The 25,016-nt window shown below is 38.8% G+C and overlaps 1 protein-coding gene and 1 pseudogene across 2 annotated transcripts; both read left to right on the top strand.

Moving 5' to 3' along the window:
- The first annotated feature begins 110 nt into the window (after positions 1-110).
- Positions 111-22,737, top strand: Dram2 (DNA damage regulated autophagy modulator 2). 2 transcript variants are annotated; one of them, XM_032897540.1, is made up of 8 exons: positions 112-260; positions 5,063-5,207; positions 12,168-12,235; positions 13,861-14,000; positions 18,330-18,507; positions 19,399-19,481; positions 20,752-20,844; positions 21,355-22,737. In XM_032897540.1, exons 2-8 carry the CDS (start codon positions 5,077-5,079, stop codon positions 21,463-21,465), a joined length of 804 nt encoding a protein of 267 aa, XP_032753431.1. In that variant the 5' UTR covers positions 112-260; positions 5,063-5,076; the 3' UTR covers positions 21,466-22,737. The 2 variants fall into 2 exon arrangements, with proteins under 2 accessions (XP_032753432.1, XP_032753431.1); XM_032897541.1 differs by lacking the exon at positions 19,399-19,481 and having other exon boundaries at positions 111-260; positions 18,330-18,491.
- LOC116896401 lies at positions 8,570-11,485 on the top strand (annotated as a pseudogene).
- Positions 22,738-25,016: the final 2,279 nt, after the last annotated feature.

Genomic DNA, 25,016 nt, shown 5'->3' with positions numbered 1-25,016 from the left:
TCTGAGCTACCTTTTCTCATGATGCCAGGATCTCAAGACTAAGCACAGTCTATGAATGGAAAGCCAGAAAATTCTCTCCCTCTCAGCAAAGCAAGATCCATTAAATGTGTCTATTTTCTCCATATATCCAGGTGGTAGAATAAAGATACCATCAAGAACTGGACTCTTTAAAGTCTTCCATCACTAATTCAAGGTTCAGACTCACAGCCTACATGCTCTGAGAAACTAGAAGCCAAGGAATTAACCTGAAGTTCACCCAGGTCAGTAATGAGTTAAAGTGATCAGCAAAACCAGATACAGATTCTTGAAATAATTCATCCTAAAGTCAGTCATCTCTCTCTCTCTCTCTCTCTTTCTTCTCTCTCTGTGCGTGTGCATATGTGTGTGTGTGTGTGTGTGTGTGTGTGTCTGTGTGTCTGTGTGTCTGTGTCTGTGTCTGTGTCTGTCTGTCTGTGTGTATATGAATGCACATGCAGGTTCCTGTTCAAATGTATCATGGTACACATGTGGAGGTCAGAGAACAGCTTGTGGAAGTTAGTTCTCTCTTTCTACCATGTAAATAAAACAATTATTTGACATACATATAGTTTTGTCATTTATGAAAGATCATAGCAAATTTGAATGCTAAATGTAAATGTATAAATGTACTTTTCTAGTTATGCATTAAAATTTAAATCACTGAATATTTGACACTTTAGGGCACTGGTTCTCAGTGTGAGTCTCAACCCCTTTGGGATGAAAAGGACTCTTTCACAGGAGTCACCTAAGACCATTGGAAAACATAAATATTAACATTATGATTCATAACAGTAGCAAAATTATAGTTATGAAGTAGCAATGAAAATCATTTTATGCTTGGGGGTTTACCACAACATGAGGAATTGTATTAAAGGGCCACAGCATTAAGAAGGTTGAGAAACATTGCTCTAGGGCATAGGGCATCCTGCTCCATGTTTCTCAGGGTTGATTATACTTTATCCTATTTATGCTGCTTTGCATAAATATGTGAGACAAAGTGATAGAAGCTAATTTAAGACTATTTCATTTCCTAACAGTTTTTTCCTAGTACCAAACTGAAATCATTTAATGAGGGGTGTGTGTTTGTTTTTGTGTGTGTGTGTGTGTGTGTGTGTGTGTGTGTGTGTGTGTGTGTGTTTAATCAACTCTAACAGTTCAATCAAGATATACTACTTTGATTCTTAATTAAACCATTATGCTTAAAGAACAGAAAACATTGAATTAACACTAAAAACTGATTCCTAACACAATAGCTTTAAATCTGATCTGAGATGTTTCAGGCAGTGTTCATTGATGAGTGGGTGTGCATGGTGCAAAGTGTACTTTGTATGGTCAGAGCCAACGCTGTACAGAAGTTGGGCAAAATAAGCCTAGGAAAACACCCTCAAGTATTTCTGCATTTGTTACACTGCTGAGTTTGGATTATTTTCTGATTATATGTCCAGAAATCATTTCCTCTTACTTTTATTCCTGTTAGTTTTCATAAACCCACATTCAGTTACATGACCCAGAGTTTAAGAAGCTAGATTTTAGAATACTTTCAGATTTAATGATCACATAAATACAAGCTCATAGTTGGAAGCCATAAAACACATTCAAGGTGTCTGGAAGGGTAGTTCAGTTTGTAGAGTGCTTACATGCAAGAAAACCTAAGTCGGGTTCCTTGTACCATTAAAGCGGATGTAATGGCTCATACCTATAATCCTGGTGCTTGACCGATGGAGACAAAAGGATCATGAGTTCAAAACCCTTCTGGACTGTATAGGGAGTTCTTGTTCAGTCTAGGCTTAAAAATGTAGGTGTTTCTTGGTTTGGATTTTTATAGTTAATATAGCTTTGTCATTTTATTGAAGTTCTATGGTCGACTTTGAATTGGTTTATACAAGTATAATGCATGGTTTACTTTTGCATGCATAGGATGAGTCAGACTTGTCCCTTTTGTGTACATGATAGCCTTTGCTCTATTATATTGCCTTTACTTCTTTGCTAAATAAAGAGTAAACAAGAAAGGAAGGAAGGAGAGAGAGAGTGGGGGAGGGGAAGTATTGCAGAATAGATGCTGTCACATGACAGGTTTCTAAGAGATCAAGCTCTAAGAAAAAGCACATGAAAGACTTGACAGAACCAATAAATAATAGAACTGAGTTCCTACAGTCTTGAGAGAAGAATTATTGGAATTAAAGTAGCATTGTTGAGCTGACTAAGGAAATGTACCCATCAGGATTATTCTTTCAGCAACCTACTATAGAGAAAGCGCCTGTCAGACATCGGCAAGGAATTGCCAAGAAGAATAAATAGATACATGAATGAAAATGTTAAGGACTGTTAGGAAATGGGAAAACCCTAGGATATTATGATAAGTGGGGCAGGAAATTACTTGAAACACGCTTATACTGGTAACTTTTTAGAACAAAGGAAAAGAAACTTACTAGGCACTATAAATATTCTTGTATTGCAACTTGTCATATGATTGGAGTAGACAACAAGTTAAAAGTGGCTGAGATTTCATTATTTGAGGAAGTCAGCCTGAGACAAAGAAGCAGAAGATTGTGAAGCAATATTCAAATACAAGGAATTTGATTTGGTATTTCCATAGTTGATGGGAAATACTAGAAACATTACTTTTAATTTCAAAGTATTTATATTCTTAACAATTAAATTTCCAAAGAAAAAGTAAATGAATCTATTATTCACATTCTTGACTTGCTATTACATAACATCTTCACTCTGGAGTTTAAGGAGAAAGCAGCCTGTGACGTCTAGTTAGGTGGGTTTTTTAAAAAACTCTTCATGTTGGAACCAGAAGTACAATAGTGATGAAAACAACTGTTTCTTGTTCTCCTAAAACTGAAGGTTTAACAAAGAAGGAAAACCGAGCAAGATACTACTGTTTAGTGTGATCAGTGTCCTTGTTGATGAAGTACAGGCTCCTGCTGGGAACAGCAAGGACACTGAGCTAGAGCCAGACTTGGAAAATGCATAGAGGATGGAGCTGGAGAGCTGACCTCTTCCAGAGGAAGAGATTTACATTCAGTTCCCAGCACCCATATGGCAGCTTGCAATCATTTAGCTGTAACTCCAGCTCCAGGGAATCTGACACCCTCTTCTGGCCTCCCACGGTGCCAGGACATGTGGTCCACAAACATGTATGTAGCATTAACACCCATACACATAAAAAAGTAACAACGTGTAGAAGAGCTGTGAGGGTGATGAGAGTCACATACATGGCAGGCAGCATGCTGCTCTGCGGTGTGCCTGCAGGTGCTGAGCCCATGCTCCTGTATTCTTTTGACACTTTCAGTGCACTGAGCACCTTGAGGCCCAGATGGCTCCTTTTTGTACCACCCATGGACATATTACTCACAGGCAGGTCCAACAAGTAGTTCTCTCTGTGTGAGGAAATGAAAAAAGTTTCTCAAAGTAGCAGAGCAGCAATGGGTCAGTCATGAGAACCCTGATGTCATGCAAATATTCCTCTACTTCCCCTTTGCCGTCAATGTTGCCTTTTGCAAACTCGATCTCTGTCTGTCTGTCTGTCTGTCTGTCTATCTATCTATCTATCTATCTATCTATCTATCTATCTATCTATCTATCTATCTATCAACTTTCCGTTGCTTTTCAGGCTACTAGAGATCACACAGTGGAAGCCACTGTGCTTGGCCTGAGTTACTCGCAGCCTGTCGTGCTTGTCGTCTTGTACGGTGCTGCCAGTCATTGGTCTGCATAAAGGAACTTAAACAGTGACCAGGGTTAACCCTCCTGTGGTCTCATTACCATGGTTTTCCTGCATTTTGTATTTTGGAGCCCTGTATCCTTTTCTGCCTTCTCCCTAGCATCTATAGTCACAACTCTAACTCTGCGGACCCTATCTTCTTGAGCAGCTGATATGGTTCAGTTGGTAGATAGCTTATCTATTACACCAGAAGCCCTGCATTTGATCTCCAGAACCACATCAACCAGAGTATGGTGTGGTACACACTTGGAACCCCAACAGTTAAGGTGGCCAGCCCGGAATGCTTGAGATTTTGTTTCAGAGACAGACACAGAGAGAAAGAAAGATAGACAGACAGACAGACGGGGTGGGGGGAGAGGCAGAGTCAGGCCGGCTGAGACTGAGTTGGAAGAGTCGCTGATCTCAGGATTTCAAGGTTTTAGGATCATCTTGTCAGACAGAGTAAAAAAAGAACCTGGCTCCAAATACCACATTTCTTGTTACCACGAGGGCCTGGGTGAGAGGGTGTGGCCCAGAGACTCTGACCACTGAAACTGTGGCTCTGCTGCTGAATACACCACTCGCCTACTGTGGCTCAAAGGCCTCACTCTCCCCATCCAGATCTCTCTCGTGCTGGCACTGATGCCAGGGGTTACAGGGATTCTCCACCACATCTTTTGATCATCTGATTGTGTCTTTTGAATTTTGAAAGAAGCTGCATTACAGAGACATGATTGATTAAGGCATGAAAATGTCAATCCTCCCCTCATGCCTCAGTCTTTCCATTAGTGGTGGCTAGATGTTATACTGCCCAGCCAGCTCATCAGCATATGAGGTACTTGCCAGTCCAGAGAGTACAAAGATTATAGTAGCTCCCTTCCCTACCAGGAAACAGAAGATCACACTCACTGATCTGGTAAATTGTAGACTGAGAATATTAGGGGCAAAAACTAGCTGTATTGGAAATATAAGGATATTTTTCTTATCTGAATGACACATCGTAATATCTCATTGACTTTCATTATTGTAATATAGACATGGCTTAAACTGTGTGTGCGTGTGCATGTGCGTGTGCGTGTGTGTGTGTGTGTGTGTGTGTGTGTGTGTGGGTGTGTGTGTGTGTGTGTGTTTATGTATGAAATGATAAGAAAGATAGAAAGCAAGTTTCTGGCTGTGGCCAGTAAGTGAGTCTTAGTTCTAAAACGTGGAGTGGAGCAGGGATATGGGGAGGATACTTGGAGGGTAAGATTACAAGTGTGGGGAGCGGATGGCTAACATAGAGTGGAAAAACTTACCCACTGCTGTTTCTCATTTGTTTTTTTTCTACTTCAGAAGACCTGTCTGAAATGTGGTGGTTTCAGCAAGGCCTTAGCTTCCTTCCGTCGGCCCTTGTAATTTGGACATTTGCTACCTTTATATTCTCATATATCACTGCAATAACACTCCACCATGTTGACCCTGCATTGCCTTACATCAGGTCAGTGAAGTATATTGTTCATATAGAAGTAACCCCCACCTTCAGTACTGGGGACTGAACACAAGCCCAGGTAAGTGCTACTTATTGCCACCAAACTACTTTCCCCAGACCATGGAGAATCTGGCATTTCAATTTTCATTTAAAAATTCAAGTTTTTATACTGCTATTATAGGAGAGGAAACATAAAATAGAACTCGCAGTTGATTCTTTCTATGAGATAGAGAAATATGGAGACTGTAGAGTAAGAGTCAGTTAGTTAAGAGAGTCTAACCTCTTAGTGTTTTTGTCTTGTAAATGAGTGCTTGAGCTTGCCTCAGAACCTGGAATTAGAATGACTTTCCTTGTAAAATTAAAGGTGCAGCAAACAATAGTAATGTTAGGAAGACGTAGTAGTATTGGCAAATGTTTATTGATTTATTATGTAACAAGGTAATATTCTAAGTTTTCTTCATGCTTTAGGTAATCAAATCCTTGCATCATCCATGTTGGGTTGAGAAATCTATCCTCACTTAAGAAGAATATCTGTAGTCATCTTTCTGTTACTGTCATACAAATCTAAAATAATCAACTTATATCCTTTTATGTTGACTCTTCTGGCTCACTCCTGTAGTGGATTTAGATCATGATTGATTGGCCTATTGCTTTGAGCCTGGGACAGAGCACACATGATGGCAGTAGTACATAGAGAACAAAACCACTCACCTTGAGACCAGAGAGCACAAGCAAGCAAGGAGGAGGCCAGAGGTTTGTAATTCCCTTTAAGTGTACATAGCCAATAATTTCAAGACCTCTTCTAGGCCTCACGTCTTCAAAAGCCCACAACTACCTATACTGCTTCCCTATATGCTAAACCTCCAATACCTTCAGGATCTAAATCACAGAAGGAGTAAGGGCCTGAAACAGTATGTGATTTGCTCAGTGGTACAACTCAGTATGTGGTGAACCAAGATTTGTACCTGCAAATTCTACTCTAGGGACTGTGTTCTTATTCTTCATGACCTACTGGCTAGATATTTCTGACAAACTAAATATCAACAGTTATATTTTTGAAAATTTAAAACTACCAACATTTTGATTATGAGTAATTAGTAGCATGTACCGTGTTCATAACCACTTTTAATCTTTAGTCCTCTGAGTGTCTTTAGCCTGTACTGTATATGTACCACATGCATGCTTGGTCTCCTTGGAAACCAGATAAGAACATCCAAGCCTCTGGAACTGGAGTTAGAGGGTTGTAAGCAGCTAAGTGAGTACTGGGAACTAAACCAGGTCCTTTGTAAGAGTGGCAAGTGCTATAACTGCTGAGCCATCGTCATCTTTTTAAGCTACAGAGGTAGGAGTGGTTATTGCAACAAACTTTTGGCAAGATGGTACTGCTTACAAACAGGAAGTCATTAGTCCTGACTCAGCCATTAAGAATGCTTCCTGTTGCAGAGGGCCTATGTTGGGTTCCCTGTACTTACAGAATGACTCTTAATTCCCTGTAACTCCAGTTCCAGGGGAATTGATGCCTTATTCAGGCTCACACAGGAACACACACATAGTCATATATTAAAATTGAACAAATCTTTGAAAATAAAGTAAAAGTCCCTTCTTCATTCCTGAAGTTCGTTCCTGCCTCTGAAGGTGATTTAATGGCTTTCCTTCCAGCATTTGTTTAATGTATGATTTTAAAAGATTCTTCCTCCTGTTCTTTTTCTCTCTGTTAATATATTTTACTTAGTAATTTTCAGTTGTAAACATGAGTAATACCCCCCTCCTCTCTGGCTATTAGAAATCATGTGATAATAAAGGCCCCATTCTATAACTTTACATATTGTACTGAACAATTGCAACAAACAATATTGAAATTTCGGTATATTTCTCTATGTGATATTGCTGAAAAAACACAAGGTAAGATTTTTAATTTGACACTGCCAAGTATGTTTATGCACTCACGAAGAGCATATGAGAAAACTAGTAACTATGAGTGGGTTCTAAGATACTGAAGTTTTAAAACATTTTTATAATGAAAAAGGAACTAAGTAGAGAGAGGAGGAGTTAGAGGAATTAAGTAGGGTTAGAGGTGGTGAAGACACGGTCACTGAGCCCAGCTGCCCCTGTGTTTTCATCTAAATGAATCTATCTAGAATATAGCTGAGGCCTTTGAAACACCATCCTAGAGACACTGAATCAATTGCTTTTTATTTTACTTTTGCCCTTGTCTAAATAGTATCTTTTATTTTGTGTTTGCTGCAATTGTTTCACTTCCTCATTCACTAACTTACTGATGGATAACCTTTCTAACACAGAAAATGGCAAACTGTTAAAAAGTGATAAGTCAGAAGGTTTAGTGGAGCCATTAAAACTGTCAATGAAACTCTGACAAGTAAGTGGGCTTCAGAAGGGGTACCATTGCTGCGATTTCTATAATGCAGATATTACACAAAAGTCATACACAAATTGGGTGCACTAAGAGATGCTTATAAAACCCCCAATTTTTTATGATTTCAAGCTTTTACTTCTGGCAATAATTTGACAAATGACCATCCTTGTTTTAGAGAAATGCATAGCTCAAGGAGCCAGACAATTCATTGTATCTCTGAAAGAAGGTGCATGTTTAAGATCGATGTGAGCCTGTTTGTCAGAATTTTTATTTCCCCTTCTGACAATTTGCTTTCTTGCATTTCAGAGCTTTCTGTAATGTAGGAGTTACTAAGTGCCTTTTGAGTGTTTCAGTTCTCCGCTGGTCTTCTGTGGTCTTTCCAGGCACTCTGGACACTTCACTTCTCCTTCTGCTTTTTTTTTTTTTTCTAATGGTGATAACCCTGAGCTCTTTCTCTGACACAAGGATATTTAAATTGTAGTATCATATTTCTCTTAGGCTCATTCCTTTGATATTCAAGATATATCATTTGCTTAAACTAAATATTCTGCCAAAGGATTTTTCTTTCAGTTTGTAGGTGCTATCTAAACTGTTACAGTCCAGAAGGATATAAGAAATGCAAACTTTATGTCAAAACTGAATTTATAAATACTGGTGCTTCAGATGGGATGCCAGCCATTGGGCTATAAGAAGATGCTCTAGACAGCAAAGGAAACAGAAAGTCCAGTGAAGAGGAAACCACACAATGGGAGAAAATCTTTGCCAGCAAGATATCTGATAGAGGATTAATACCAAAATATGTAAGGGACTCACAAAATAAACAGCCAAGAATAATATAATTAAAAATAGGTGTGGATCTGAACAGAATTCAAAAGAAGAAATATAAAGTGACTAAGAAATGTTTCAACAGGTACTTGACATCCTTAGCAATTAGAGAAATGCAAATTAAAACTCCTTCGCAATTTCATCTTATACAAGCCAGATTGCTAAGATCAACTGACAGCAAATACAAGCAGGGATCTGGGGAAAGGAGAACCCACATTGCAGGGATCACAGGAGAATGCAGTACTCTGGAAATCTGTGTTTAGAATTCTTACAAAGCTAAAATACATCTATGTGGCCCAGCTATACCATTCTATGGACTGTTTCCCAAAGGCCTCGACATCCTCTTCCATATGTATTTTCTCAGCCATATTCACTGACTAGACTATTCACAGAAACTAGGAAAGTGAGCCAATCTACTCTCCTTCAGTTGAGGAATGAATAACGGATAATGCAGATGCACTAGAGAGTATTATTAGGCTGTAGTGAGATAAATGGTCAGGTAAATGGATCGAACTGGAAAGGGTTATTTTGAGTTTAGTAACCCAGTCCCTGAGAAAATGGTGCATTTTCTCTTTCATCTGCAGTCCAAACACAAAGGATGTTTGAAAAAGCCATATGGAATCATACTATTTCATGTTCACCTGAACTCACATAGAATATATACAACTTTATGTATATACCAATAGGTAGTTTAAATGAAAATTTGACACTTGGGGTGGTAGAATTCTCCCTGCACCAGGCATGGAGGAACTAGCAAAAGCTTAAGTACTAGGCGTGAGAAGTTTCTTCTGTCCCGTTGATCAGGGGAATCCCAACAACTCTGCAAAGAGTATAAACTGTTGTTGCCCTTGCTCTTGTTTGCCTCACAGAATTTGAAGGTCAGTCCCTATTGCTGAAGACACAAGCACTTTAAAAACAGGACTCAGATTTAAGCTGAGTCTGACCTTGAAACCTCCCTGAGGTCTAGCTTTCATAATGTTAGAATGTGCTTTGCAGCGGCCAGAGAGAAGTACAATCAATAGTCCTACCCAGTTGAGACGCCGAGTGGTGTTAAGCTGTAGGTGCAGTTGGGCTGGAGCCAGTCAAGATACTCGATTGTCTGGAAAAGTAAAGCCATTCGCAGCCCCTGAAATATGAGGGGATCAAAGTAGATACTGAAGATTCCTTCTAAGAAGGACCTGGGGCCTGATGTTGGAGAGTGCTTTGCTGCTAGCCCAAGATCTGGTGTTGGAAGAGTAAGAGGAGGAAGCTAATGGCCACACAGACCAGTTCATGGGCTTTGAGAAAGACTCTGAAGGAGACTCTCAGGAGGCCAGACCCAGCTGGACTTCTCTATGGGCTTAGTGATGTCTGAGGGCAGCCAGGCACTAAGTGGTGAGAGTGAAGTTGAGCCAGCCAGGGATCCAGGGTTGTGTGGCCAGTCGCAGTCTTTCAATTGTGTGTGGGGCCAACAGGTGAGGGGCCATGTTCTGGGGCAGGAGGGCCGGGCGCCCCCTTCCTCTGCTGCCCTGACGGCTACTGGTCTCATGCCGTCTCTGTGCCTTCATAGCCCACTACTGGAGCCAGTTAAAGCAGCACAGGCTGATGCACAGCAGGGAGAAGCCATTCCACTATGGCCTCTGCCCCTACACCTCAGCCCAACTCTTCAGCCTGATAAGAAACACCCGCACCTATACTGGTGAGAAGTCCTACCGTCATCCCCACCACCCTTTGCCTGCACCAGCCTAGACAACCTAAGGCAGCATCAGCCCACCCACACAGGACCTCCCACTCCTCCCTGCCCAATTTGTGACTTTCGATGCTGTGCTCCATGACCGACCGACCTCCCTGTCCCACAGAGCAGGAGAGGACAATGCCCCAGCGTTCAGAAAGTGCTCTGACCCTTCCAGACTGGAGTCTCCACGTGCCACCAGGTGATGCCAGTTTCCTGCCAGACTGGGCAGCTTCGGGGTGAAGGGGAGGGTTTGTGTGGAACTGGACCAGAACCACTGTCCCTTCTACCTGCCCAGGCTATGGACAAGAACCGAAGAAGGGTGAGGGCAACAGGTTAGGAACTGCCATGTGTGAGCACTGTATGTGAGGAGAGACTGGAGGGGGTGCCAATGGGAGACCCCAGGGCCCTAGGGGTCTACTACTTTGCCTGTAGTCTATGCCCCTTTGCCATTTTACCCAAACCACCTGGCTCAGCACATGAAGACTCACAGTAGTGAAAGACCCTTCCACTGTGCCCGCTGTCCATATGACTCTGCTCATCTGGATAACCTGAAATGGCACCAGCAGGTCAACACAGAAAAAAAGCCCTACAAGTGCTCCCTCTGTCCATATGCCTGTGGCAACCTGGCCAACCTCAAGATCATGGTCACATACACTCTGGTGACAAACCATTGCAACTATAGCTTCAACCAGAGCATGAACCCCAAATGTCATGTGCTGTGACATATGAGCGAGAAACCCTTCTGCACACCACAGGCCACTGGGACAACTACAGGTGTCATCAGAAGGTGCATGGCCATGGTGGAGCAGGAGGGCCTGGTCTCTCTGCCACCGAGGGCTCTTCATACAGACTCACCTTGAACTAGGTTTTTGCCTGGGGCCCTAGGAATTAGCCCTAAGCCTCCGGCATTTTATACAAATGGACTAGAAAACCACCCATCCCCTACCCTTGCTGGTCAGGGGCTTCACACAGACTTACTTAGGCTATATGGACCAGCCTAAATTCCATGGTCAGGAGGCCATATAGACCAGGGGGCTTGTCTTACCTCATATACCTGATAAGCTAAGTGATTAGGACCTTGGATTCACCACCACCACTCCCAGGGTCCACCAATGAACTGATTGGGAACTGCCCAGCCTTTTACTGTTTTAACTTACTTCAGTGTTTTATGATAAAGGAAGCACTAACAAAGAAAAAGGAAAGACTAAAAACTTTGTCTTTTTAATCTTCTTAGTAGGTAGTTTGAGGAAAAGGAGATGTAGTAATGCTCAATGGATGTCTTCACTTTTCAATGTATTACCTCACATTTTATTTTATTCTTGTATTGATTCAGCAAAACTAGGATCAAATAAATTGTTCCAATTAGCAAATATAGGTTAAAGGTTACAGTTTTTAAATGATTTGTTTTCTATGTGGATCTGTTTAGTAGTCCATAGTGCTCTGGAGGATAGGAATGTAAACAGATTCATTGCATTTGGTGTGATAAGTTGTTTTGAGAAACCTGGACAGAGTTTTGCCAGTCACTGTCTACTAGAGTAATAACCCAAGATTAAGAGAGGACTTTCAAACTGGATCCTAAATGTAACTTCCATGAATGTGGAAGTTTTGTCAGATTTGTATTCCATTCTATTCCTGTTCAAGAAATAACTGTGGTTTGAATGAAAGTGGCCCTCGTGGGTCCACAGGGAGTAGCACTGTTGGATGTGGCCTTGTTGGAGTGGTGCTGCTTAGGGAATACTGTGATGAAGCTGATACACTGATTTTTTTATGGACTTAATTTTGGGTAAATGCACAATATACTATTAACATATCGAGTATAATCTGTTTGAAGTTGGTTTGTGTTGATTTCTGCTGTGTGGAAATGAAAAAGATCTGATATGACAAGAAAGGGATGGGCAAATATTTAAAACTCAAGGTCTGTTCTCTTTATGAATATATATGTATATATTAATATATATGGGCCAAGTTCAGGGGCTTTTAAAGGCTAAAGGATCTTAGAATAGTTCTTGTTATGGAGGGTATCTAGTGTAAGAACTCTGCATGCTGTGTCTTTCAGTGACACTGGGACAATGCCTCCTGAAAGGTGCCTCTTTGGAGTAATGCTGAATATCGCTGCCATTTTAGGTAGGTAATGGAAGTAGGAGTGATTTTTGCACACAAAATGAAGAGTCAAGTTGCTGATTTATTCTTTAAATATTGTATCACTACTTATTTTCTAGTAATACTTGAGAATATATTCTTACTATATTATAGATTATACGTATGTTAATAAAAAATGAAAAGGAAAAAGAAAGAAAACTCTTGGTTATATTGCTGCCTTGCAAGGGAGGCCGGTTAGGGGGAAGCTCAGGTAGAAATGCTAAGTTACAGAAATACACTTTGAAGAAATATGTATATGGCAATATTAGACTTCTTAGCTAAACATAAGTTGCAAGGGCAACTAAACATTCCTTAGAGCCTTAGGTAGATTAATTAAACAACTAGTGATATCAAGAATTGAAGGGAAAACTGACCACAGCTAAATTCTTTTATGATAAACAGTTTAAAAGTTTAAGAGTAGAAATGGAATTGTGTCTTCATTTTTGGTTAATAATCTCATGCCACAGAACCTACCATACTCTATTATGAGCCTAACTTTTGTTAGTTTAATAAAGTATTTAATAAAAAAATAATATGATCCCTTAAAATAATTTTATCCATCAATTCAATATAAACTATTTGCTTGCATGAAAAGAGAAACTAGAGCTATCAAGATGGCTCCAGAAGTAACAATACTTGCTTACTGAGCCTAAAGAACTTGAGTTTAATCCCCAGAGCGCATTTGGGGAAGGAGAGAATGAGTTGTCAAAAGCTGGTTAGTGACTTATATATACTCCCCTCTCTCCTCTCTTCTCTCTCCCCTCTCCCCCCTCTCTCCTCTCTTCTCTCTCCCCTCTCCCCTCTCTCCCCTCTCCTTCTCTCCTCCCCTCGTCCCTCTCCCTTCTCCCCCTTCCCCCCTCTCTCTCTGACACATATACACACACAAATAATTCATAAATAAATGCATATAAAAGAACATTGAAAAACTAGAAGTTAGGAAAAATAATTTGTAAACATGTTTTCTATTTACACTCATCAAAAACATGTCTACAAAACACTTACCTGCCATGTTTATTATACTTCTAAGTTGTCTGGCAATAACTCTTCAGTAGAAAGTTTGATTTGGTCCTTCCTTGAAACATGAGTATGTAAAGCAGGATCTGGCTTCTTTTGTAATTACTGCTGTGTTTGCTTGAGCCTACTATGATAACATAAAACAATATGAGAACGAGGAGGAGCGATTTTGTTGGTTTTTCCTATGCGTGTCCCATCTAGGTTCTACTAATGACTTTGATGCTGATCCTAAAAATATTGTAGGTTTATTATAATAAGAGTATTATGAGAGCTTTCCTCAGAAAAGATCAAAATTACTTTCTAAGTTTTATAATAAGCAGTTGTAGACATGAGGACCATGGAAAGTAAATGGTTTACTCAGACAAATGGGGGGATTCAAGTAGTTCTATGGTGTGATTATAAAAAAATTCTTTAAAATTCATAGGTCTCTCTCTCTCTCTCTCTCTCTCTCTCTCTCTCTCTCTGCATTCAAGTTAATGTTAAAAAGACCGTCTGTTTCTGTGTTTCTGGGTAGCTGACCTTTGTGAACACTTCACAGACACGTTAGTCCCTTGGTTACTCATTACTTTGCTGTTTTTCAAATTTTCTCGTCCCAGGCATTGCTACTATCTATGTTCGTTACAAGCAAGTTCATGCACTGAACCCTGAAGAGAACCTTATCATCAAATTAAACAAGGCTGGCCTTGTACTTGGGATACTGAGTTGTTTAGGACTTTCTCTTGTGGCAAATTTCCAGGTTTGTCTTTTAACCCAGTGTGAGTATTGGTCTGATATGTTTGGATATCTGTAGTAAACGGAAATCTGAGGTCCTCAGTCATGTGCTGTCTTTGTCTCTGCAGCTGACAAAACTCAGCTCCATCAGTTGAACCTTGTGAAACAGCCGTTTTCACTATTAGGAAAGCTCATATTTAGTGATCTAAATAAACAAGTCATTAGCACTGTTTTTTGGGTACTCGGGACAGTAACTTATAGGCGTCATTATATACTTAATTGGAGGTTACTTCAAGATCAGCCAGAACTGATACACAAAATAAGTAATAGGTTGTAGATGTACACTTTGTTTTGTGTGTAATATGCCTGATGAATCATAATCATTTAGCCCGTGTTCTTGTTTGTAATCAAGGATTCCTGTACATGTGGTAGGATGGGAGAATCTCTTCCTTTTCCAGCTTTGTCTTTAAAAAAACATAAAGGCTGGCCACCATCCATGCTTTAGGGCATAACTGTCTTCCTGATCCTGCTGGCTAACACAGCAGAAAAGATACAAAGATCTTACCTCTTCCTTAACATTTTTAACCTATTCGAAAATTATTATTAAGTAACATTTATTAAAGAACGGCTTAGAAAGACTTTCTTGAAGACCATCTTTATAGAAAAAAGGATGCCTGCTACAGGATTATTTTAGTAGGGAAGAGAAATTGTTCTCAACTTTGAAAAAGTAGGGTAAAACCATGTATCACCAAAAAGCAGAGCAAGGCTCAGGGGATGGAAAATTCCTAATGGAAAGCATGAGAGATAAGAAGTTATATTGGCTGTTATTTAAGATATTTAGGTTGATTTAAGCGGGATTTTTTTCTTTCTTCTCTGTAGAGATGAACCTTGAATCCCAGAAATCAGGCCCAGTTGGCAGTAGCTCAGAGAAACCTAAGTAGTGTTTGGTCAAGGAGAAAGCTTTGCTCACCCAGCAACAAATCATCATTTAACTGATTTTCATTTGCTGGAAGTATGAAATGAGAGTTGTCATGATGACTTCAAAAAATAAGTGAAGTTTTGCTGGGCACTAGCATCAAGAAGCACAATAACCTTGTGCCATGGAGAGAGAACTAAAATTGTGCAGGGCTGGTTAGTAGTGAGTGTTATAAATTGAACTCTGCTTTCCCTAGTCAATTTCTGTAGTTCAGTATTAAAAATGTCACAGATAATTTTTAGGGGATAGATTTAGATTCTTTGCTATTTTGTACACTACTTAGTACATGCAAGCTCTCATTTACTTAGGAATTTTTTGAGAGACATTGAAGGTGCTACAAAGGTTGGGGGAAAGATCTCTTATATGGTCCTTGTTTTCAAGGGGAAGCCCAATAATTATAATCATATGGTATTTGAAACTTTAATTTAATGTACACTAAATACAATTGTACAATGTATATGTAATTTTCCAAAAAAGGAATAATGGGAAGTAAAGGTTCTCAGTGCCACTTAGAAAAATATTTCCCTTGTGTGAGAGTTATCATTCTGGAGATTCGGAAGGTATTAGTAAGTAGGGAGATACGGGTTACCTTTCTAGGGTTTTCATTTGAAGAATGAATTTCATGAATTGGATAGCTTCAAGAAGAAACAATCTGTCAAAGGCAAAGGTGTCAGTAGGGCTGGTTCTCTTCCATGCTCGCCTATAGTGCTGCTGGTCCAGAGCCTCTGTAATTCATCCTAAGGGTATTCAGTAACCTTAAGTTCTTTTCCTAGTATCCAAAATTATGAAACTAGATATAGAAATAAGCTGAAGATTTGTTTTTCAATATCTTGTTTATTATTTAAGAATAAAACTGATAGCTACACATGTATATTGCATATTATTTTTTAATTGAAAATAATTTTCTGATCACAACTTCCCCTCCATCATCTCCTAGGTCCTCTCTACTCCAACTATCTAACTCCACAACTTCTTTCTCTCTTTAGAAAACAAACAGGCAAAGAATATATTTTTTTTAAAAAAGAGCAAAAGAACCAGAATAAAACAAAACCACCAACAAACAGAAAAAACAAATGTGCACGTGTATGCGTGTGCATACATACATACACACACACACACACACACACACACACACATTAAACATAGAAAAACCATTTTAACACAAAAGTAGGACCAATAAAGTTAAAAATGCCCTAACGAAGCATTGTGGAATGAAAACAAGCACCAGAATTACCATGGGGTTTGATTTGTGTTGCTCATCTATTGCCTGTCCTTACGTGTGCTTTGTATACCCAGCAGAGACTCCATTGGAGAAATGTTCTCCTTTGTGAGAAGTTGTTCACTTCACACAGCTTTGTGGTCAGTGATGGGGCCTCATGTCCATTTCCACTCTCAGTGCTAGAACCTCCTCTGGCTTGAACCTGACCAGGTCCTGTGCATGCTGCCGGTTTCTGTGAGCTCATCCGCATGCCAGTTCTGTTATGTCTGGAAAGCACTGTTCCCTCAGTCATCTCCTCTGACTCTTACTCTCTTTCTGCCTCCTCTTTCACTTGACTCCCTGAATCCTGAGGGAAGGAGTTTGATGAATGCATTCCATTTAGAACTTAGTGTTCCAAGGTTTCTTACTCTGCATAATAGTTCCCATCTTCTTCAGGAAGAAGGTTCTCTGATTATAGCTGAGTGAGACCCTGGCCTATGAACATAGCATAATGTCATTAAAAGTCATTTTATTGCTATGTCCCTTTAGTAGAACAATAAATAGTACTTGGTTTTCCCCTAGGTCTATGACCTATATAATCTCAGGGTCTTGGCCACTCAGGCATGGGTTCCATCTCATAATCAGCTAGTGGTTGGTTACTCCTCCAACTTCTGTCCCACTATTGGACCAGCATATCTTACAGGCAGATCACCATTGTACAATTAAGTACTTGCAGACTAGAAAGTGGAGGGAATGGCTCTAGTTAAGCAACAGCATGGCTTCTCCATGTTCGGTGAGATTTGTAGGTGTTGTCTTCAGCAATAAGGCCTAACCATCATTTTGTAGAGAGCAACCAATAGCTTTGGCAAGATCCTGAGTTGCTTAGAGGTTCTTGTGGGGCCCTTTTGACCTACAGCTCAATTAGATGTACCTCATTCCTGCCACTGGAAGTTTCGCTTGATGATAAGAGATGTCTTCTTGTGGCTTTGTATCACCCCTGTTACTGCAGTAGGTTTCCATAAGACCCTCAAATAACTTTGAGTGATCCCTGTCTGTCCTTACCCTCCTTTTTTCCTTCCCATTTCCACTTCATTTTATATGCCTCTATTTCAAGTTTTAATATGTTCTCTCCACTCTTTATTTTTTACTTTTTACCACAAGAGTTTTGCTGAGTAAACTATATACTGACATTAATTGGGCTATGCCTATATTTAGTTTTATCAGATTCAAGCAATTAGCGCTCTCTCTCTCTCTCTCTCTCTCTCTCTCTCTCTCTCTCTCTCTCTCTCTCCTTCTGAAAAGGGAAATGGAATGGATGCCTTTGAAAAATCAAAATCTCTGATTTCTCTATGTTGAGAATCAACTGTAGAAGTTAACTGAGAGATAGCGAATCAACTGGGTTCGTAGATTGCTGAAAACTGAACCATGCCTTCCCTTTGTTCTCTTAATCATTATGATCCTCCTGTGCCAAGTACTGGCCAAAAAGAAATGCAAACACTACCAACAAAAACACAAAACAAACAAAAACAGTGATTCAACTGAAATTTAGTTTTAAACATTGATTGTAGAAATTGAGATTGCTAGTTGTCTCTTTTAATCAGTGTAACATATAATGTTGGAAATTAAATGTAAGTAAATAAAGGCAACATAATAACTATAATAGTCTCAGTGGAATGATCAGTACAAACTATTAATGATCCCTGTGGCATAATCAATACCTACATAATGCCCTGGAGACCTTAAATTACATTTAAACTGTCTTCCCTGCTATCCCAGATCTCTCCGTGTTAACCTTCTTGTTCCTATTTAGTATTACCACTGCTACTTTCCCATGGAATGCCCTTATTTCTGAGGTTTGTGCATCTTCACTAGACTAAACTATGAGAATTAAGTGTCTATTTCATTCATTTACATATTAATGACTTTAAAACCTGCCTGACACCTAATAGAACCCAATAAAAATGTTAAATAAATGAAACAAAATATATGGACACTTGTTACCATTTTTATTGTTGGCAAATGAAGTCATCTGGTATCACTGTAGTCTTTTTATGCTTTGGGGAAGTAATTTGTGCAATCTCCACTTAGCCCTAGTGAATTATCTGGCTTATGCTTTTAAATGATACACTGTCAATGTGTTCTTTGTTTTTCTCATTGACCGACTTTTTTCTGCTTCTCAGAAATCAGCACTATTTATTGTACATGTATGTGGAGCTGTCCTTGCCTTTAGTATGGGCTCATTTTACATGTTTGTTCAGACCATCCTTTCCTACCAAATGCAGCCCAAAATTCACAGCAAACAAGTCTTCTGGGTCCGACTACTGTTGGTTATCTGGTGTGGAGTAAGTGCACTTAGCAGTATCCTTTGTTGTAATGTGTGTGCATGTATGTGTGTGTATTTTATCTACACTTATGTAAGCGCACCATGTGCATACCTGGTGGCCAGTGCTATCAGAAGAGGGTATCGGATACCATGGAATTGAATGTGGATGCTGGGAACCCAATCTAGGTCATCTGCAAGAGCAATTTGTGTTCTTAACTGTTGAGGCATTGCTCCAGCTCCCCCAGTCCCTTTAAAGTTACCCTCGATTTAAGGACATTGTTCATTGGTACATGAAATTCAGTCTGAAATTAACTAACTGAGCTAGGAAAAAACATAATGTTTGGCATAGTTATACTTCAGAGAAAGCAAGGACGAATTATTATGCTCACTTCAAAAAAATTATTCAGTAGAAATTTATGGTAGAGCTGCTAATTTTTGAGTAAAGAGAAAAGAACATTCAGCCACGTAGCAGAATGTAGGTTAAAATAAACAGGTTATCTTTAGTAATGATCAAGTCAGAGTAGACCCTAGCTGTATGGCCAAGGCATTTATTTGAGTCTGAGTCTTATTCTTTGAGCATGGGGCTGGGAGAAAGAAACATTTACTGGTTACTCTGGATAGATCTTTAGTTTTAGGACCGTCCATGACATTAATTCTTTAAAGAAATAGGATTGGACCATAGTAATAAAAGCTGGCCTTTAAAGTTAACATTGAAAATGATTTGTTATTGTTGCAATGTGCATGCTTTTTTTTTTTTTTATTTATTTATTTTTTTTTGGTTCTTTTTTTCGGAGCTGGGGACCGAACCCAGGGCCTTGCGCTTCCTAGGTAAGCGCTCTACCACTGAGCTAAATCCCCAGCCCCCAATGTGCATGTTTTAACCTTCAGGTCTCTGAGAGTCTTCCTTGACTTACTTTTTTTTATAGTGATGACTTGCTCATCAATTTTGTACAGTAGTGACTTTGGTCCTGATATAGTACAGAAACTACACTGGAACCCAGAGGACAAAGTAAGACCTTGAGATCTATAAAATATATAAGTGAGCATGTGTGTTTGTGTGTGTGTGTGTGTGTGTGTGTGTGTGTGTGTGTGTGTGTGTGTGTAATTATTTTAAAGATTTATTTTTTAAATGTATTATCACTGCATGTGTCTGCGTCCTGTATACATGGATGCCTGCAAAGGCCAGAAGAGTGTGTTGAATTCCTTGGAGCTATATTAACAGGTGGAAACAAACTGCCCAACATGGAAACTGGGAATAGACCTGGTTCCTCTTGAAAAGCAGCAAATGCTCTTAACTATTGAACCATCTCTCCATATCCTACTGAATTAATGTTGTAAATTAGTATACAAACTCTAAAAATAGCCGTACAGATAATATCTGTGTACTGTATGGATATATCATCTGTCAGTTAAAAAGCCTATGGCCCGAGGCTTAGGTAGGAAACAGAGGTGGGACATCAGGAGAGAGAAAGAATTGTGGGATTGTGGAATAGAGTCAGGCACGGGAGATAGGTCCGGGATGATAGGAAGAGATGGACAAATGTAACCTGAGCACAGGTAACCTCCCATGTGGCAGAATATAGGTTAAAGTAAACATGCTATCTTTATTTATGATCAAGTCAGAGTAGACCCTAGCTGTATGGCCAAGGCATTTGTAAATATATTTGAGTCTGACTCTTATTCTTTGAGAATGGGACTGGGGGAAAGAACCGGGGCCTAACTTCAACAAATAGCCTTTATGAAAGTTTATTATGATTATTCTTGAGCTTCCTGGTGTCATTTTATGAATTTTATTCAGATGCATGCTGTGTGTGTGTGTGTGTGTGTGTGTGTGTGTGTGTGTGTGTGTGTGTGTGTGTGTGTGTGCAGGTAGGTGGGTGGGAGTATTTGTTTTTTTCATTTCATTCAGTGGTCTGATTGACCTTAAATTTGCAATCTCCCATTTTTGTAAGTAAGGATGACAGATGTTGATTTAGGAATCTTGTGGTGGAGGGGCAGGGTGGCTCTATAACTCCTTAGTTATAGAATGTACATTCTATTTTGTCTTGGTTATTTAGTAGAAATTATATTTGTTGTAAGTGAAACAAAGATATCTACTGTGGGTCAGGAGAGACTCCTAGTAACTACTGCAGTTCTCAAAACATGTTCAAAAATCAAGGGATGATTTTCAAAAGGAAGATTGGTCTCTAACAATTTGATGTTTCTTAATTTAAGAACTAACATAGATTACTTGAGTAGGATGTAACAATGTGTCCTTTATGTTTTCTCCTTAACTACAGGGTTATGTGCTTCACATAGTTACTACTGCAGCAGAATGGTCTATGTCATTTTCCTTCTTTGGATTTTTCCTGACTTATATTCGTGATTTTCAGGTAATAAAATAGTTTCAATTCTCTTCAGTAGAACTTCCTTCATGCAGAGTAACAGAATATTTCACTGACAGATTCCCTGTTCGTTTTGAAAATTAGCATTTTAAAATCTGGCACCAAAGAAAGGGATATAAGAAGAGTAACTTCTGCTGAAATTGTTCCTGGTTTTGAGGAAGTTGTGTGTTGCAAGTAAAGCTTCAGCCTTGATAATGGAGTTGCAAAGCATATCTGAAGAAATTTTGCAATCTTTGTTTACTCACCTAGACCCAACCCTAACACATAGCTTTACTAGGGGGAAAAGACCCTACAAAAGAAAATTAGGAAACTTAGTGAGGCAAGAACATAGTTTTACCATGTCACTGGGTGCTCAGGATGGTGCCTGTGGCAGTGACTTCCTATTCCCTGTAAGATCAATTTGTTTCTCTGACTAAATAAGGGATTCTGTGGAACATAGTGAAAAGATAGTCTCTCATAAGAGAAAACTTATTTATATAATTTTCTTTTCTGTTCCAGAAAATTACTTTACGGGTGGAAGCCAATTTACATGGATTAACCCTCTATGACACTGTTCCTTGCCCTGTTACCAATGAAAGAACACCATTGCTTTCCAGAGATTTTCAATGAATGGATAAACATCTTCTATGATGATTGTGATTCTCAGGGACTGAGAAAAGATGCATAAAAGTTGCTTATTATACTGTGAAAATTTGAATCAGTTAATCAAGGTTGACAGTGATATAAAAATGAAAGATGATATCAAAAGAAGTGTAATAAGCCATCTGATAAGTTTTCTTAAAGGATGTTGTTAAGAAGACTATCTAAAAACATTATGTATAGACTTTTTTATAATCCAGAAAATAAAACCAAAGGATAACACCATTGTAGTGTTTGCTACCTTATCAAAGAAAGCCTGAAGTACATCAAGTAGTCTCTATGCTTGGTCTGAAACATGTTGTTATTTTAAAAGCATCTTTTGTTAGCACTAATTTTATGAGAGACATATTCCATGGCCCACAGTAATCAGCATTGGTCAGCAAATCATTCAGAATCAGGGCTTAAAACTGAAGTTTTACTATATTAATACTTTTCTTATGAGAGACATATTCCATGGCCCACAGTAATCAGCATTGGTCAGCAAATCATTCAGAATCAGGGCTTAAAACTGAAGTTTTACTATATTAATACTTTTCTTATAGTGCTTAAAAATGTGCTGCTGCTGCTGCTGTTGTTGTTGTTGTTGTTTGTTGTTGTTATGGAATCTCCTCTGTAAATAGGAGCCTGCCTCAAATCATCTGAGATCTTTGATGGCTTAAATTTTCCTCCCTACAGCCCACCCGCAACAAACACGAAATCAATGGGTATTTATTTGATTCTGGCCACTTTAATATTAATATCTATTATATATGCTTATAATAATTTCATCATGTCTGGTCTCTGAGATTAGACTTTTTAATTGCCAGTGAAAGAGAGAAAGATTATTTGCAAATATGCTACCATGTTGTTCTTTATAAAATAAAGGTTAAGGTTGATGACATTGCTCAGTACGTAAATTACTTGCTGCCAACCCTGACTATCTGAGTTCAATATGTAGAATCCACATAGTGGAATCTTGACTTCCATATGTATATACACATACACAATAAATAAATGGGATAATAGAGATGAACAGCAATGTTCCTAAATAAGATTGTAAAGTCTGTGAACAAAAGGAGATATGATTAGTAACATAAAAACCACTCACTAAAGTTAGGGTCTTTGATTTTTCATTTAGAGAAATTTATAATTAGTAGTAAAATTAGTTTTGAGCAGATAGTTAGCCTATTTATTGGAATATGATCTTTTTAAAACCTAGATCTGAAGAAGAGACTGAAATCCAAAATAAAAATCTGAATCTTTTTCTGTTGTCATGCAAATGATTATGAAGTTTCAATTTCGATCTCTGTATAGATAAAAGATGGTTTCTAGATGCCTACTAGGATTAAAAGGAAGGAAATACTGACCTGAATAATATCTAGGGTCAAATTAGTTTGTAAAATAATCCTTGTTGAATACTAACATAGTTTATATTTTTAGAAGAAATGGGGCTGAAACCAGAAGAAAAGATGGTTAGAAAAAGTTTAAAATATATCGAGAAGTAATTTAAGGAAAACTGTTTAAATGTTGAAGCTGCAGACTTCAATTATAAGTTGTTGAATGCTAAACTCAGTAACAATATTTGAAAAATGACTTAGATTAATAGAGAAATAGAGTATCTATGAGAAACTACAGTCAACAAGGGAGACATTTATTGATTGATGTTGTTATTACTAGAAAAAATGCATACAAATCATGATTAAGCCCTTTAAAAAAGCATGATATAACCCCATATGGAAAATACCTTTCCCTGTAGTTTCTCTCTACCAAGAAGTCCAGATATGAAGTATCCATGGTATTATGCAAAGTAAATAAAATAAGGAATAATTCATAAAGTCCATGAAAGCAAATGTGGAGAGGCAGTTAAGAGAGGAACATAGACTTGCTAAAATTATCCCTTCTCAGAATATTAACCTTAGAGATAGAGTTTACAATATAGTGATCTAAAGTGAAAATTATTATTTTGAAGGTATTTAAATTCTGCTAGTTAACATTTATCCTTTGAAGTAACCAAGATGGAAAATATGAGTAGGATTAAAGGAAGGATTGTAAACCAAGAAAGCATGGCATATTGCTTCCTAACCTAAAGTCTGAAATGATCCCTTGCCAGTTCTGCCAAAGACAGATACAAAGTAACAGATGAAAGAGATTTTTTTAATTTTCAGTATTGCATTGGAGAATACTTCCAATTATTTAGGTTATACATAAAACTAAATTGTTCTTTTAAAAAAGAAAGCACACAGTCAACTGTGGTCTAAAAACATTAAATGAAAAATACCAGAACTCCACAATTGGTAAGTTTTACTTGAATCATTTAATGAAATCTTTTTTTTTTTTGCATTTTATTCTACTTTATTCTTTTTTTTAAATTTTTAATTAATTTATTTATTTTTACTCTCCAAATTTTATTCCCTTCCCTGCCCACCTCACCAGACCTCTAAACTCTTGGGGCCTCCAGTCTCTTGAGGGTTAGGTGCATCTTCTCTGACTGAATCCAGACCCAGTAGTCCTCTGCTATATATGTGTTGTTGTAAAATTATAAAAATAAAAAGTCTTTCTTTTATCCCGCTAGGTCTGGCACTACAGTGCCCCAAGATATCTGCTAGACATCTTGCCAGAAACACACATCCCAACTCCATGGCGGCCCAGTGTCTCTGCTGCCACCCAGTCTCCCAAAGTCAAATAGCCACAAGAAAGAACATATAACCCAATGACCTCTGATCCCATTGATAAGATAGAATTGCGTACCTAAACATACAAAGTCCTGTACATGTCCATCCCTTAAGAACATTCATAACAACCTGTAAAGGTACAGCATGGAATCTTAACGTCAGCCTCCATGTTCTCTCAGCGGCTTCTCCTCCACAGTCCCCTCCAGTCTCCCGTCCTTTCCATTCCAGTCCCCTCCTCTTCCCTCAAACTTTTCTCCCGCCCAGCCTTCCTTCTCGTCCAATGACAGGCCACATTCTATCTTGTACCTGCCTCACCTGTATGACGTCATCCCACATATATGTGTTGGGGGCCTCATATCAGCTGGTGTATGCTGCCTGGTTGGTGGCCCAGTGTCTGAGAGACCGCGGGGATCCAGACTGCTGGTCCTCCTACAGGGTCACCCTCCTCCTCAGCTTCCTCCAGCTTTTCCCTAATTCAACCACAGGAGTCAGCAGCTTCTGTTCATTAGTTGGGTGTGTCACCTGTCTGTGAATCATCCTTTTGTCACCGAGTCAAGCTATGTATTCTATCTTTAATGACTGTCCCTTTTGTCAGATGCAATGCTTGTGATTGAGAAACTCTTTTTCTTTACTGAATGTGGCTCAAAACCACAAGAGCAACAATACTGGCAATTTAGATATGCTAAAGAAAAGCCATAAGGTCAGTCTTTCATATAAAACCTCAAGTAAACATTCATAACTTAATGTTGAAGGGAAAAAAATCATATGCTGGAGTTAGGAGGAGCAAGTTTCTTCATGATGCTGGGAAGAAGAAAACATTCATGCTAGTTTTGATTTTAATTCAAACTAATAGTTATAGCTACATTACAT

Source organism: Rattus rattus, chromosome 3 (genome assembly GCF_011064425.1).
Source record: "Rattus rattus isolate New Zealand chromosome 3, Rrattus_CSIRO_v1, whole genome shotgun sequence".
In the NCBI taxonomy this organism is placed as follows: Eukaryota; Metazoa; Chordata; class Mammalia; order Rodentia; family Muridae; genus Rattus; species Rattus rattus.
This window is presented reverse-complemented; position numbering and strand designations above follow the sequence as displayed.

Bases quoted from the DNA above. Each gene is read 5' to 3' on its own strand.
- Dram2 (XM_032897540.1), top strand. From the start codon at position 5,077: ATGTGGTGGTTTCAGCAAGGCCTTAGCTTCCTTCCGTCGGCCCTTGTA. The intron at 5,208-12,167 runs GTCAGTGAAGTA...TGTGTCTTTCAG, and splicing joins CCTGCATTGCCTTACATCAG to TGACACTGGGACAATGCCTC. The intron at 18,508-19,398 runs GTATCCTTTGTT...TTTTTTTTATAG, and splicing joins TGGAGTAAGTGCACTTAGCA to TGATGACTTGCTCATCAATT.